This window comes from Phascolarctos cinereus, unplaced genomic scaffold (assembly GCF_003287225.1).
Source record: "Phascolarctos cinereus isolate Bilbo 61053 unplaced genomic scaffold, phaCin_HiC Scaffold_726;HRSCAF=1367, whole genome shotgun sequence".
NCBI lineage: Eukaryota > Metazoa > Chordata > Mammalia > Diprotodontia > Phascolarctidae > Phascolarctos > Phascolarctos cinereus.
In genome coordinates this window covers 389,494,199-389,508,567 of record NW_027556098.1, presented here as the reverse complement: position 1 = coordinate 389,508,567, position 14,369 = coordinate 389,494,199, and the positions used below count along the sequence as shown (strand labels likewise).

At 47.5% G+C, this 14,369-nt stretch overlaps 2 protein-coding genes across 14 annotated transcripts in view; one reads left to right on the top strand and one right to left on the bottom strand.

Moving 5' to 3' along the window:
* The first annotated feature begins 2,001 nt into the window (after nt 1-2,001).
* LOC110199112 (F-box only protein 6-like) lies at nt 2,002-12,321 on the top strand. Of its 8 annotated transcripts, none has more exons than XM_020973827.2 (7): nt 2,002-2,117; nt 2,803-2,948; nt 4,923-5,249; nt 7,490-7,616; nt 9,319-9,414; nt 11,392-11,527; nt 12,050-12,321. In XM_020973827.2, exons 3-7 carry the CDS (start codon nt 4,991-4,993, stop codon nt 12,233-12,235), a joined length of 804 nt encoding a protein of 267 aa, XP_020829486.1. In that variant the 5' UTR covers nt 2,002-2,117; nt 2,803-2,948; nt 4,923-4,990; the 3' UTR covers nt 12,236-12,321. The 8 variants fall into 8 exon arrangements, with proteins under 8 accessions (XP_020829486.1, XP_020829476.1, XP_020829504.1 ...); XM_078145675.1 differs by lacking the exon at nt 2,002-2,117 and adding an exon at nt 2,301-2,315; XM_020973817.2 differs by lacking the exon at nt 2,803-2,948.
* Nucleotides 11,790-14,369, bottom strand: part of MAD2L2 (mitotic arrest deficient 2 like 2) — a 27,883-nt gene continuing 25,303 nt past the window's right edge. For 4 of the 6 annotated variants that reach the window (XM_078145677.1, XM_020973873.2, XM_020973881.2 and 1 more), the window contains one exon: nt 11,790-13,724. In XM_078145677.1, coding sequence (XP_078001803.1) covers nt 13,542-13,724 — 183 coding nt within the window. In that variant the 3' untranslated portion in view covers nt 11,790-13,541. The remainder of the gene's footprint in view (nt 13,725-14,369) is intronic. The other 2 variants (XM_078145678.1, XM_020973889.2) reach the window with 1 other exon arrangement.

Genomic DNA, 14,369 nt, shown 5'->3' with positions numbered 1-14,369 from the left:
TCCTCACCTGCAAAATAAGCTGGAGAAGGAAATGGCAAACCCCTCCAGTATCTTTGCCAAGAAAACCCCAAATGATGTCATAAAGAGTTGGAGACACCTGAACAACAATGAAAAAAATTTAAGGTTTGCAAAGCACTTTACAAGCATTAACTTATTTGATCCTCACAACAACCCTAAGAGGTAGGTACTATTATTATCCCCATTTTACAGTTGAGGAAACAGGCCAGAGAGGTTAAGTGACTTACCTGGAGTCACACTAGTAAGTGTCTGAGGACTTCTATGCTGGACATCCTCCAGGACAGGGCCAAATACATCTGTCTCCCTAGTTCATTATGCCTCTCTTGATAATGTAACCTGTAACCCAGAAAAAAAGGTCTGAACTAGAAGGACTTGTCACTCTCATGACTTCATCTCAGACTTTCTAGGAAACATCAGAATTTGACTCATTTAGCATTCTCCCTTCTCCCAAATTTCCTCTAGTAACCTTGAAATTTGGCTTTTGGCCACACTAATAATAGAAAACCATCAGGGAATCCCGGTCTTCTCAGCACATTTCATTCAACTGGGAAATCTTAAAGATGTAGTTAGCTGTTGAGTATCATTTGCAAAAGTCTAATTATTCTCTTCTCAAACCTTCATCAAGGATGCCGTCAGTGAGTATATAGATTACTCTCAGAAATATTTGAAGAAATGAGAAAATGGGAATATGAGCCAACAATTTTTTTTAAATAATAATAGCATGATTTCCCATCAGCATTTGTTATCTTCTCCTTTTCAAATATCTTGGGACTAGATCCCTTAATGCCCTTGACTGTGTGTGTCCTCATGGGATCTTCTCTGTGTATTTGTTGTTCACTTGTGTCAGACTCTTTGTGACCCCATTTGAGGTTTTCTTGGCAAATGGAGTGGTTCTCCATTTCCTTCTCTAGTTCATTTTGCAGACAAGGAAACTGAGGCAAGTAGGGTTAAGTGACTTTCTTGGGTTCACATAGCTAGTGTCTGAAGTCACGTTTGAACTCAGATCTTCCTGACTCCAGGCCTGGAGCTCTCTATCTACTTTGCCCAATTATCCCACCCACTTAAATGTAATTAATTACCTTTGTTAGGTAATTGAATCTAATCAATCAGTGCAGAATTTTAACACCTCCGTTACTTAAGTTAAAGCTATTTTGTGAAACACTTAGAACTGGTATAAAAGGAAGGCTTTAGTAAAAAAGGAATACACATAAAAGAACGGAATTATCTCAGAACTAGAGAGATTCTGAGGTCCTGGAAAAGAGGTTGGAGCAAGTCTGAAATTCTAGCCAACATCTGAGGAGCAAAAAAAGGACTCGGCTGTGGCAAAGGAGGGAGATATTAAGGACAGTCATCTGCCTCTTCCGACATCTCTGCAGCAGAAGAATGAGTCTGAGGGAAGTCCCAAGAACAGGTCAGTGAGCTCTTTCCCCAATTTCCCCTCCCAGTGGCTGTCTATCCGCAGACATAATATAATCTGCCGTTTTATTACTTATACATTTTTTGTAAACTGAATTTTACTTCAGTCACAGAGACACTATAAGGATAAATAGAATTGTTTAGTTAGGCAGAGAGCCCAAATTCCTCCTAAATTCTAGGAATTTTCCTAACTGGGAGCTCAGAACAATTACGCCTGAACTCATACTCTCGTGTTCTAAAACTCCTTGAAGCAGAATACGAGAGAAACGTCTGGAACCCAGGGACCATTATATTTCCCCCAGGCTTAAAAACAGCTTACTACTGTACCAGAGTGTTATGTGTAAAATATAGGGGACCGGACTAAAAAACCGGACCTCTGAGGTCCCATCCACCTATATTTCTATGATCCTATGATTATTAGCATCAGAAAGGAAGCAACTTCTTCATAACCACTCAAGCTAGGATGGAGGCGGGGTTCCAACCCAGATCTCTTAGTCGAGAGAGGTTTGAAAACTTCATTTCCCAGATCCATAGCGACGGCCCAGTAACGGACAGTTGCTGAGGGGGAGGGCCAGGAAGCTCGGGCTGAGTGTTTACGGAAGCTGCCGAAGCCGGAGTCGCTGACGGATCCAAGAGAGCGGTCTGCCAGCCCTGTCCAGCCCAGCCTAGCCCCGAGCCCCCAGGTTTCTGCCTAGTCGTAGCATGGCAGGGGAAGAGGCTGGGATCAGGTCTGCCAGGGAAGAAGAGGCGGAGGAGGAGCCGGGAGGGGGGCCGGGACGCCTGGGTCCCCTCCCCAGCTGTAAGCCGGGAGTCGAGGGGGCCCCTTTGGAACGGATGCGCAGCGTCTGGACTCAGCTCGCGGTCTCCTTGGCACGCCTCTAGTCAGTTGCTTTGCAGCCATTCCTGGGGAAAGGGGAAATGTAGCACGGAGCCAGGACCCAAGCAGTAACCGCCAGTCTATCAGCCTGGCCGCGTTTAGCTTTGCCAGTCCTGGCCAGACCTAGTCTCTGCGCACTATAGCTGCTGGAGGCAGGGGTGAAGGGCCTTGTAACTCGGGCGTCACCCTTCATCCAGAGTGAGCCGAACCCAGGGATCCCCAGCATCCGGCCCAGGGGGAGTCTAAAGGGGGCTGGGAAGGAAGCGGGGTAGGAGAAGACTTAGTATCTCCCCTCCCCCACCGCGGCCGCTGCGTTCCTCAGCTCTTTGCTTCTGGCTCGGTCAGCCTCTACTCAGCCTGTGTCCATAGGGAGTGGTCAGAGAGCCGGAACTGACCAGTTAGAAAGGGAAAGGGAAATTGCCTCCCCTTAGTGACCACGGCCCAGTGGAACAGTAACCGGTCTGGCTCTCGTGGGTCTCTCTTTGCTCTAGCTCGTGTGCGGCTTGTGATGAGAGCCCTCCTATTTATTCGTGGGCACTGGAAAGGGAGACGATTTTAGTACGAGCCAGAACTCAAGAAGTAGAGAAACGAGAGGGGAACCCTTTTGAAAAGCCGCCTGCCCTCCATCACCCAGCAAGTGAGAAGTGACTTGCGTTACTTTTAATTGTTAGAAGTGCCAAATAACATGTTAGAACAGGAAAGGGCTTTAGAACAGAGAATGTCAAGGCCTGAAATAACCTTAGAACACAGAATATCAGAGCTGGGAGGCAGTTTAGAAGAGTGATGCTGGGAGCCAAGAGGGGCCTTAGAGAGCATCTATCTGTCCTCATTAACAGATGAGGAAAGTGAGGACCAGATCCGGGAAGGGCCTCGCTTGTAAGTTAATGATTTAGCCATTGATTCACCCAGTGGTGATGGTGGTGATGATGATGATGATGACATCTTCTATAACACTTAAAGGTTTGCAAAGTACTTTGTAATCAATCTTATTTAATCTCAGCAATAACCCTGTTGTGAAGCTAGTACTATTAATATTCCCACTTTCAGAAGCACTTGGTGGTGAAGTGGTTAGAGCATTGTGCCTGGAGTCAGGAAGCTGTCATTAAGTCATGTCCACAGTCAGATTCTTTGTGACTCTGTTTGGGGTTTTCTTGGCGAAGATCCTAGAATGGATTACCATTTCCTTCTCCAGCTTATTTTACAGATGAGGAAACTGAGGCAAACAGGGTTAAGTGAGTTGCCCAGGGTCACACAGCTAGTGTCTGAAGCCAGATTTGAACTTAGAAGATGAGTCTTCCTGACTCCAAGCCCAGCAATCACCTAGCTGCCCTTGGAGTCAGGAAGAGGAGTCAAATTCAGCCTCAGATACTTACCAGCTGGGTGATCCTGAGCAAGTCACTTAAGCTCAGTGTCCTCAACTGTAAAATGGAAATGAACAGGCATTTATTAAGGGTCTACTGTATGCCAGCCACTGTGCTAAGCACTTTTTACAAATATTATCTCGTTTTGATCCTCATAACTCTGGGAGGTAGATGCTGTGCTGTTATAGGGTTGTTGTGAGGATCAAACCAACATGATATTTGTAAAAAGTGCTTAGCACAGTGTGAGGCACACAATATATGCTTATTCTCTTTCATTTTACAGGTGAGCAAATTGAACCAGAAAGAGATTAAGTGACTTGCTTGGTGTTACACAGCTAGCACATATCTGAGGCTGGATTTGAACTCAGATCTTCCTGACTCCAAGTCCAGTGCTCTTTTATTCCCCCCACCCCTGTCCCCACCCCGTGCTAACTAGCTTCCTGTCACTAACTGCTTACTATGTGCTAGGCACTGTGCTAAGCACTAAGACAGACGTAGTTCCTACTATCAGGAGTTCCCCTGCTAATAGTGGAGACAACAGGCAAACAAGATATATCTATTGTAAATTGAAAGTAATATCAGTAGGGAAGGTATGGGGGAGGGGGGAGATTGGGGTGGAAGGAAGTGGTATTAGGACATTTTTTCAGAATTTCTACAAGAAACTTCTTCTAGAAGGTGGAATTCAAACAATCTTAAAAGAGGCCTGAGAAGTCATAAATGGAGACCAGGAGGAAGGGCCTTCCGGACAGCCAGTGCAAGGGCACTGAGTCTGGAAATGGAGCATTGTTGTTGAGTATTAACAAGTAAGGGATCCCAGAGGGGAGTGAAGTGTGAGAAGACTGGAAAGATAAGAAGGAGCCAGATTAGAAAGGCTTTGTTGGAGGTTTTCCTTTTAAATAGTGTTTTATTTCTTCCAGTTACATATAAGGACATGCGAAAGGCCTTGAATGCCAAACAGTCCCCTGTAAGCAATAGGGAGCCATTGGAGTGTATTGAGTTGGGGAGTGACGAGCTCAGACCTTGCAGAAATAGGTGACCTGTTCTGTAAGACTGACCCAGTCCAGAGATCTTCCTGTTTCGCCAATTGCTTCTCATAGTTTAGTTGAGTTGAAAAACTGTTCAGAAAAAATCAAATGATGCAGCATGTATAAAAGTGCTTTTTAAGTTCTTTGTAGAGCCCCAAACTGTCCTTGTCCCTCACCATGTTGTCAGACATCCTCCTAACTGCCCTCTTCCCTCCCCTGTTTTAGACACTGCCTCCTCCTAGGCTTGTGCCGACAGTGGATGATTGCCCATCCCTGGCCCTGGCACCAGGGCCATGGCCTCCATCAATGAGATGCCCGAGAACGTCCTCCTGGAGCTGTTCTCCCTCGTGCCAGCTCGGGAGCTGCTGAGGCACTGCCGGCCAGTCTGCAGCCTGTGGAGGGACCTCATCGACCTGGTGTCCCTGTGGAAACGCAAGTGCCAGAGAGAGGGCTTCATCTCCCAGGACTGGGACCAACCAGTAACTGACTGGAAGGTTTTCTACTTCCTCTGCAGCCTCCAGAGGAACCTGATCCGAAACCCCTGTGCCCAAGGTGCGTCCCCTGTGCCCGAGGTGGGTCCCCACCTTCCCCTCATCAAAGCTGTCTCATAGCATAGGCATGTAGACTATACATGGGCTGGGTAGCCCAGTGCCTCTGGAGTCAGAAGTCCCATTTTAAATCCCAGCTCTGACAGTTTCCACCCATGTCATCTTGAGCAAGTCACTTCCCTTGGAGCTAGGGTGGCACAGTGGTAATAACACTGCATTTGGAATCAGAACGCCTGAGTCTGAATTTCTGTTCTTTCTTTTACTACATTGAGGGACTTTGAGCAGGTCATACAGGTAATAGTAAGTAGCACTTCAGTTACCATTTGAGGTCCTCTCTGGACTTCAGTGTCCTCATCTATAACATGAAGTGGGTTGGATCAGATGACCTCACATTTCCCTTTCAACCTTAAATCCAGGATCCTATGATCTTAAGTCACTTGAATTTTCTGGGCCTCAGTTTCCTCATCTCTCAATTTCCTCATCTGTAAAATGAAGGTATCAGACTAAGTGATTAATGGTAGACCAAGGACCCAAAACCTCATGTACTAAGTCCCAATTCAATTCAAAAAACATTTATTAAGCACCTATCAATCAACAAGGATTTATTAAGCACCTGCTGTGGGCCAGACAGTGAGAATACAAAAACAAGAGTGTAACGTTCCTTGCTCTCATCCTAGGGGTTGAGGATGGTGGTGTTGAGGTTTCACGGTGTGTCATGGCAGCACCGTCTCAAAGAAGTCAGAGTCAGAACACCTCTAATCCAAGCACAGGCATGTATTGAGGATTGACTCCCCTCAGAAGTGGGCTAGGTTCCAAGAAGAACCAGCAGCTTCAGAGGAAGCTAGACAGACTTCTGTAGGGTAAAGATGCAATTACATAACAGAAATTATAAATGTTAAAAAGGCAGGAGGGATTTGTCAAGGGATTAGGTAATAAGAAAGGGTCCCTTCTATGGTTTGGTGCCCAAACATCCTGGTCATGCTGCTTTCTGATTGGCTAGCTATTGCGATCCTGTCTGGTCAAGATGGATAGCTGGGTATTGTGGTCCTGTCTTTGGCTAAATGTGATTGTGGTTGAGTACAAGGACATACCTGTTCCCATATGTGACTTGGATCTGGGGGCAATGGCTAGCTAGAGGCAGTGGTTGTACTGAGTGTGGGGGCCAGCGGTGTGGTCAAAGCCAGATTGTGTGATTAAATCAGGACTTACCTGGTGTTCAGTGGGCCCCATAAGGAAATTAGAATGTTGGGGCTGGGGGCAGCTTTGTTAGGATTCCATCAGGGGGGTGTACAACAGGGTCCCTGTGCTGAGTGCTGTCCTACCCCAACTCGGTAAGAAAGTGTCCTTGCTCACCTTTTAATCCAGAGTGACTCCTTTCTACTAAAGACCCAGATATTCAGTCTTCTCTCCTGACTCACATTCCTTTGGAGGCAGCATGGTATAACAAGGGGAATGGGCCAGAATTGGGTTCAAGTCCTATCTCTGATGCATACTGGCTGTGTGACCCTGGACAAATTACAACCTCTCAGTGCTCCTGGCAACGAAAGCCACAAATCACAGAGAAAGTCCCTGCTTTCCTAAGGAGAGGGAGTTACTCATTTGAGAGTTACCTATACTGAAGAAATCACAGAAATCACACATTCAGCATGCATAGGATGACAAGTATGAGGCTTGGGGGAAAAAAAAAACTTGCCTCTTCCACAAACACAGGAACCCCAAAGCATGTCAGATCTTGACCTCAGCAGAACAGCTGCTCTTATGGACATTCAGTTAATTGCTGTACCGCTGGCAGAGTGCTATGTTGTTGTTCAGCCCTGTCCAGCTCTTCCATGACCCTGTGGACTACACTGTCTGTGGGGTTTTCTTGACAAAGATACTGGAGTGGTTTGCCATTTCCTTCTCTGGTGGATTAAGGAAAACAGAGGCTAAGTGACTAGCCCAGCATCACACAGCTAGTGAGTATCTGAGACCAGATTTGACCTTCCTGACTCCAGGCCCAGCCCTCTATCTACTGAGCCACCTAGTTGCCTCCTAGATAGAGGTTAAGTGACTTGCCCAAGGTCACACGGGTTTTAAGTGTCTGAGTGCTATACCACCTTGAACACAGCTATCATAACCCCACCTAAGTGTTCTCTTCTCTAAACACCCCACTTCCTCCAACTGCCTCACATCCTACCCCACATCCTGCCCTGCACCCACCCACCTACCTCATGGAACTCAAGACTATGCTTATTCTTTTTCTAGAGGGCTTGGAATTTTGGACAATTGACCAGAACGGAGGAGATAACTGGAAAGTGGAAGACACGCCTGGAGCCCATGGCAAAGAGTTTCCAGACCCCAAAGTCAAGAAATACTTTGTCACCTCCTATTAGTAAGAGGAATCCTGACTTGAGTGGGCTCTGGGGGGAGGGGAGGGATCAGGGAGAGCAGAGCCAGGAGGTCCCTGGGCAGCTGAGAAATAATAATTATAGCTAACATTTCTAGAACACCTAGTGTGTGCTAGGCACTGAGCTAAGCACAAGTATTAGATCTATTATCCCCATTTTACAGTGGAGAAAACTGAGACAGACAGTGGTTAAGTAACTTCCTAGGAAATATCCAAGGCTGGATTTGAACCCAGGTTTTCCTGACTCCAGGCCCAGCACTCTATCCACTGGGGCAGCTAGCTATCATCTCCCAACTCATTGGCTGTCCCTGGAACGATCTCCATCTTTACTTCAGCCTATCAGCATTTCTCGTCTCCTTCACACTCGACTTAGGCTGCCACCTTCTGTAGGAGGCCTTTCCCAGTCCCCTCAGCTGCTAGGGCTTCCCTTCTGAAATTGCCCTCCCTCTAGTCTGGGTCTGGGTCTTGGCCGTACCTGGTTATTCTCATGCCCTCTCCGTTAGGATGTGAGGGCATCCCCAGGTCTCAGCACTGTGCCTAGCACCAAATAAATGCCAATCAATCTACAAGCATTTATTAAGTACCTACTATGTGCCAGGTGGGCAGCTAGGTGGCACAGGGGATAGCGCTGTAGGCCTAGAGTCAGGAAGACCTGAGTTCAGATATGGCCTCAGACACTTACTAGCTGTGTCACCCTGGACAAGTTGCTTCACTCTGTTTGCCTCAGTTTCTTCATCTGTAAAATGGGCTGAAGAAGGAAATGGTAAACCACCCCAGTGTCTTTGCATGAGATCACAGAGTCAGACATGACTGAAACCACTGAACCACCACGCTCTGTGCTAATGGGAATGCAAAGAAAGGTAAAAGCCAATCCCTGCCCTCACAGAGCTCGTGGGACCCAGGATCAGGAGCCAGAGGGAACCAGTGAGACCATCCAGTCCCATGTCCTCATCTTGCAGACGAACAGGCTGAGAGGCAGTGACTTGTCCAAGGCCACTGGGTCATAAGCAGGGGGGCAGAGACTCAAACCCAAGCCCTCTGCTTGTCTTTCCTCCTTCTGAAGAAAGGTGATTGTTGAGGGCTCAAAAATGAGTCACCCTGTACCAAATTACTGATTGTTGTTCAGTCGTTTTCAGTCACGTCTGACCCTTCCTGACCCCATTTGGGTTTGTTTGGGGTTTTGGTGTCTTTGGCAAAGATACTGGAGCGGTTTGCCATTCCCTTCTCCAGCTCATTTTACAGATGAGGAAACTGAGGCAAACAGGTGAAGTGACTTGCCCAAGGTCACACAGCGAGTAAGTGTCTGAGGCTGGACTTGAGCTCAGGAAGATGAGTCTTCTGACTCCAGGTCCAGCACTCTGTGCACTATGGCGCCTCGTAGCGGCCCTAAATTATTGATATTCAAGGTAAGTCCTTAATGTCCAGACTTAATGGAGGTGAACCTGAAGTCCCCTACATCACTCATGCATCCTGCTGTTAAAGACAGAACCCCAGGGGCTGAGGGAGGGGTCACAAGATGGCGTGACAGCTGCTGTGGGCCTGGTGTCCCTGGCTGGCGTGGTGGGAGGGTGTAGGAGAAGCTCCCATCTCCACATCTTGTATCTGAGCACGCCGGGGTGATGAGGAAGAAGTCCAGCTCTCTACTAAGCTGACCTGGGCCCAACCATGTCTTCTCACGCCTCCCTAGCACCTGCCTCAAGTCTCAGATGGTGGACCTGAAAGCTGCGGGGTACTGGAAAGAGCTGATGGACACCGTGAGGCCGGACATCGTGATCAAGGACTGGTGAGAGGGCCTGGGGACCAGCAGGATGGAGTGGGACACTCTCCCATCCAGGTGCTGCTTCATCTGCACCATGACCTTATGAACAAAGCAAGGGAGGGCAGTATGACCTGAGGCCTGGGCCGGCCACTTAGCCGTGCCACACGTCACTCATCATCGTTCTCAATTCTCCCTGTCTTCCTATGGAGGGCACCACCATCCTCATCCTTGTGGCCTCACTGTCATCCCCACCCCCACATATCCAAATGGTTGCCGAGTCTGGTAGACTCTTCCTCCCCAAAGTCTTTTGGACCCGTCCTCTCCCTTGACTCACATCACAGCCAGCCACATCCCCCCAAGGTTGGCCATAGCCTCCTACTCGGTCTTGCTGCCAATCTCTTCTTCCTCTCCAATTTGCCATCCCTGTAGCTGCCAAATTGATCTTGGTCCCAGGTACTTCTGTTACCTCTAGGATCGTTGGTGAAGCCTCTTACAACTTGGCTCCAAACCACCTTTCCAGATTTATCATGCATTACTCCCCATCCACGAGCTCTGTGGTCCAGACTGAGCCATCTTGCTGCTCTACACACAACACACCATCTCCCACTCTCTGTCCTTGTACGAAGGGGTGGGGGACCTGCAGCCTCGAGGCCACCTGTGGCCTTCTAGGTCCTTGGGTGCGGCCTTCTGACTGAGTCCAAGTCTTACAGAACAAATCCTTTTATTAAGGGGATTTGTTCTGTGAAGTTTGGATTCAGTCAAAGGGCCGCACTTGAGGACCTCCAGGGCCACACATGGCCTCAAGGCCAAAGGTTCCCCATCCCTGGTAGTGGATAGGACCCTGCAGACGTGGGACCTTCCCTTCCCTCACTTTTTGCCTCTAGCTTCTTCCTTTGAAGCTCACCTCAGGCACCACCTTCTCCACGAGGCCATTCTTGACCTTCCCAGCTGCCATTGCCTCCCCGATGAAATTATATGTATTTGTATATACGTATGCAAACACATCATTTCCTTTGTTAGAATATAAGTTTCTGAGGACAAGGATTGTCTTTGTACCTTTATCACCTCATACATACCTGTCACGTAGCAGATGCTTAATAATGCTTGCTGATTAATTTGTAATCCCAGGGGAAAGTCCATGACACGCACTCAATCCAATCCAACTTTACCTAGAGTCAGGAAGACCTTTGTGCAAATCCACCTCAGACACTAGCTGTGTGACCTTGGACAAGTCACTCTCTAAGACCCTCAGTTTCCACATTTATTAAATGAGGATGTTAGACTATACGAGCTACATGGTCACTTCCCCCTCTAAATCAATTATCCTAAAAAGCACTTGAGTGGAAAACCAAGCAGGACTTCTCGCTAGGCTGTGCTAGCAAGGTTTAACATAAAGAAACACTTCCTAATAGCTAGGTAATAACACAGGGGTACATCAGTTCAGAGAAGCATAGATTTACAGCTGGAAAGAACTTCTGAGGTCCAGGGCTCCTTAAACTTTTTCTACATGACCCCTTTAGCACTTTTTTTTTAAGGTAGTTGGGGTTAAGTGACTTGCCCAGGGTCACACAGCTAGTGTTTGGTCTGAGGCTGGATTTGAACTCAGGTCCTCCTGACTCCAGGGCTGGGGCTCCATCCACTGCCCCACCTAGCTGCCTCCCCCTTTAGCACTTTTTAAACTGGGTCTCGACCCCACATGGGGTCTAGATTCTCGTCCAACCATTATCTTACAGATGAGGAAACAGAGGCCTGTAGAGAAGTGAAATGACTGATCCTCATAGTCACACAGGCTATAAATGTCAAGAGCCAGAATTAGAACCCAGGTCCACTAGTCCAAGGCCAGTGCTCTTTGCTCTGTATCTCTTTAGTCACTGCCATCTCATTAAATGTCCTAGATAGAAAGCCACACGACCAGTTGTTGGGGATATTATAAAGAGGCCTTTCAGTCCAGGTGCGGGATGGGCTTGACGGACTAGTGACGTCCCTTCCGCCTCCCCTCAGGTTTGCTGCCAGATATGATTGCGGCTGCCGCTACCAGATCTGTGTGCAGTTACTGTCAGCAGACTACCTTGTCCTGGATTCATTTGAGCCCCCACCGGTGGAGATCAAACAATGGAGTGATTGCGAGTGGAGAGAGGTCAGTGCGGTCCTGGGGGACAGGACCACAGGGGAGCGCGAGGCAGCTATCCCATGTCAATTCTCTGTCCCCACTCCACCTCTTCTCTGAGGGAGCTTGGTCAGAGAATACTGCACAGATGGGGCTCTTAGTCTGGAGCACACAAACTTTAAATATATATATTTATAAATAGAAATACCTACTTATACTTATAAAACAAATATTTCTATATTTTATAAATATAATATATACATTTTATAAATTATATATATGTTTCGATAACTATATTTCAAAGTAATTTTATTTTGTAATCCTGTGTGTTTTATTTTATGCATTTAAAAACATGACTGAGAAGGGGGTCCATAGGCTTCACAAGAGGGGTCTAGGGCACAAAAAAGGTTAAGAACCCCTGCCTTACAGCCCAGACCTTTCTACCCCACACTATCTCCATCCCCTACTTTCCCTCTCCCTCCAATCCTGCCAACCCAAGGTTAAGAACTATAGAGCTACCCCCACCAAGTGACTAACTCTGTCCTCCCCCAGGTCTCCCACACATTCTCCAACTACCCCCCAGGAGTTCGTCACATCCGCTTCCAGCATGGTGGCAATGACACTCAGTTCTGGGCTGGGTGGTATGGCTCCCGAGTCACCAACAGCAGCATCACTATTGGCCCTGAGGTTACCAAGAAACCCAGTCCTACAGAAGACACAGCCAGATGCGGCAACTAGATCTGGACCCAGATGGAAGGAATGGTGACAGCGTCTTCCTACTTTTCACAGCTTTGAGTTTTCAATAAACACTTTCCATATAGACAGCCTGGAGTTGGTTTGAGGAAGGAGGAGAGCATGAGGTCAAGGGGTGAATGGTCCAGACTCTTCCAGAAGCATCCTCAATCCCAGATCACTCGGGGCTTCCCTATCTTTGAGCAACAATCCACAGGACGCTGCGCTCAGGTCTTTTATTGAAACAAAAACCACAGTCCAATTTACAGTGGCCACTTGTGTTCAGAGGGACCCAAGGACAACAGAGAACAGGGTCCTAGGTTCTCTCCCCCCTCTTCCTGGGATTCCTTCCTAGTGATCAAAGGCTGGTCGGCCTGTGACCAGAGCTGGCCGAGGGAGCCGGTCTCGAGGGTGATGCTGGACTCGCCTGGTCTGTCAGACGATGGGAAGAGCACTTGAAGCCAGCGAGGCAGTTCCAGGCCAAGAGGGGCCCATGATGGCTACCAAAGTCCGGTCCTGCTTCAGCTGCTCTTGTGAGCCCTCTCCTCCACGTACAGTTGCATCTGTTAGAAGGAAACCATGCCGGTGGCGACGATGGTTAAAGGTCACGTTTCTGTAGCACTTTTAAGCTTACAGAGATTATTATTACCACCACCGCCCCCATTTCACAGATGGGAACACTGAGGCTCAAAGGAGGGATCAGACTTGTTCTATTTGGTACCAGAGAGCAGTGGTTAGAAGTAACAGAGAAGCACATTTGGCCTTGGTGGCAGGAAAAACACCCTAACCCCTATTCCCCAATGGGGGCCATCCAAAAGTGGCACAGGTTGCCTTAGGAGGTCATGAGCTTCAAGCAAGTCACTTGCCAAAGATGTCATAGAAGGGATGTTTGGGGGGGGGGGGTAGAGATTAGACAGCTGGCCTCTAGGATCCTGCAAAAAGATCCACGTGGGGACTCTTTCTGACCCCGAGATAAACCTTCTCACTCAAAAGGAGTGGATGACCGGTCAGAGGTCATGAGGAAATAGCCAAGGGCTGCCTGCAGCCTGCCCACTCTCTGCCCAGGCCCTCTAGGGGAGAGGGAGCTTGCCCACCGTGTCCTTGGCCAATCAAGATGAGACGGGTCAGGCTGCCCTGCTAGGAGTCAGGGCTCTGCCCTGGGTATGGCTAGCAGGGTTATAGCCGTAAGGCACGGGAGAGACCAATTCCTTCCTGGAGAGTTTAAAATAACAGGATGGTTCTTCCTAAGCCTTCAACCAAAGGCAGCTTAGGAGGTCTCCTGGGGCTATGCTGGTCACAGCCCCTAGGCCCCTCATAAGCCTTTTCTAAGCATTGTGAAATCTATCTCCCAGCAGTCACTGGGATGCCTAGGTCCCATGAAGTCCTTCTCACCCAGCTTCACCTTTAAAATGTCTGAGGTCATGGTCTTCAGTGGGATTAGCCGGGGATCATGCATGTGCACATCTTGCTCATCTGCCAAGATCCAGGGGAAGTCCTAAGAGCAAAGAGGGGAGAATTCCATGAGTTGAAGAGGGAAAACCCCCAGTTAAGAATCCCTAGATGATGTTCTTAAAATGATAAATAGTATCTATCTAAAACCAATAACAAAGCATTATCTATAAAGGGGATAAACTTGAAGCCTTCCCAGTAAGATCAGGGGTGAAGCAAGCATGTTCATTATCACCACTGTTATTCACTATTGTACTAGAAATGCTAGCTATGGCAATAAAACAAGAAAAAGAAATTGAAGGAATTAGAATAGACAATGAAGAAACAAAACTATCAGTCTATGCAGATGATGATATAGAGAACCCTAGAGAATCAACTAAAAAAACTAGTTGAAACAATTAACAACTTCAGCAAAGTTACAGGATATAAAATAAACCCACATAAATCAATAGCATTTCTATATACTATCAACAAAACCCAGCAGCAAGAGATAGAAAAAGAAATTCCATTTAAAATAACTGCAGATAATATAAAATACTTGGTAGTCTCCCTGCCAAGGCAAACCTAGGGATTATTTGAACACAATTACAAAACACTTTTTGCACATCTAAACAACTGGAGAAATGTTAATTGCTTATGGGTAGGCCAAGACATTATATAGGCAGTTCTCACTTTATGTAAATTCACATCA

Bases quoted from the DNA above. Each gene is read 5' to 3' on its own strand.
- LOC110199112 (XM_020973817.2), top strand. From the start codon at position 4,991: ATGGCCTCCATCAATGAGATGCCCGAGAACGTCCTCCTGGAGCTGTTC. The intron at 7,617-9,318 runs GTAAGAGGAATC...ACGCCTCCCTAG, and splicing joins TACTTTGTCACCTCCTATTA to CACCTGCCTCAAGTCTCAGA. The intron at 9,415-11,391 runs GTGAGAGGGCCT...GCCTCCCCTCAG, and splicing joins GACATCGTGATCAAGGACTG to GTTTGCTGCCAGATATGATT.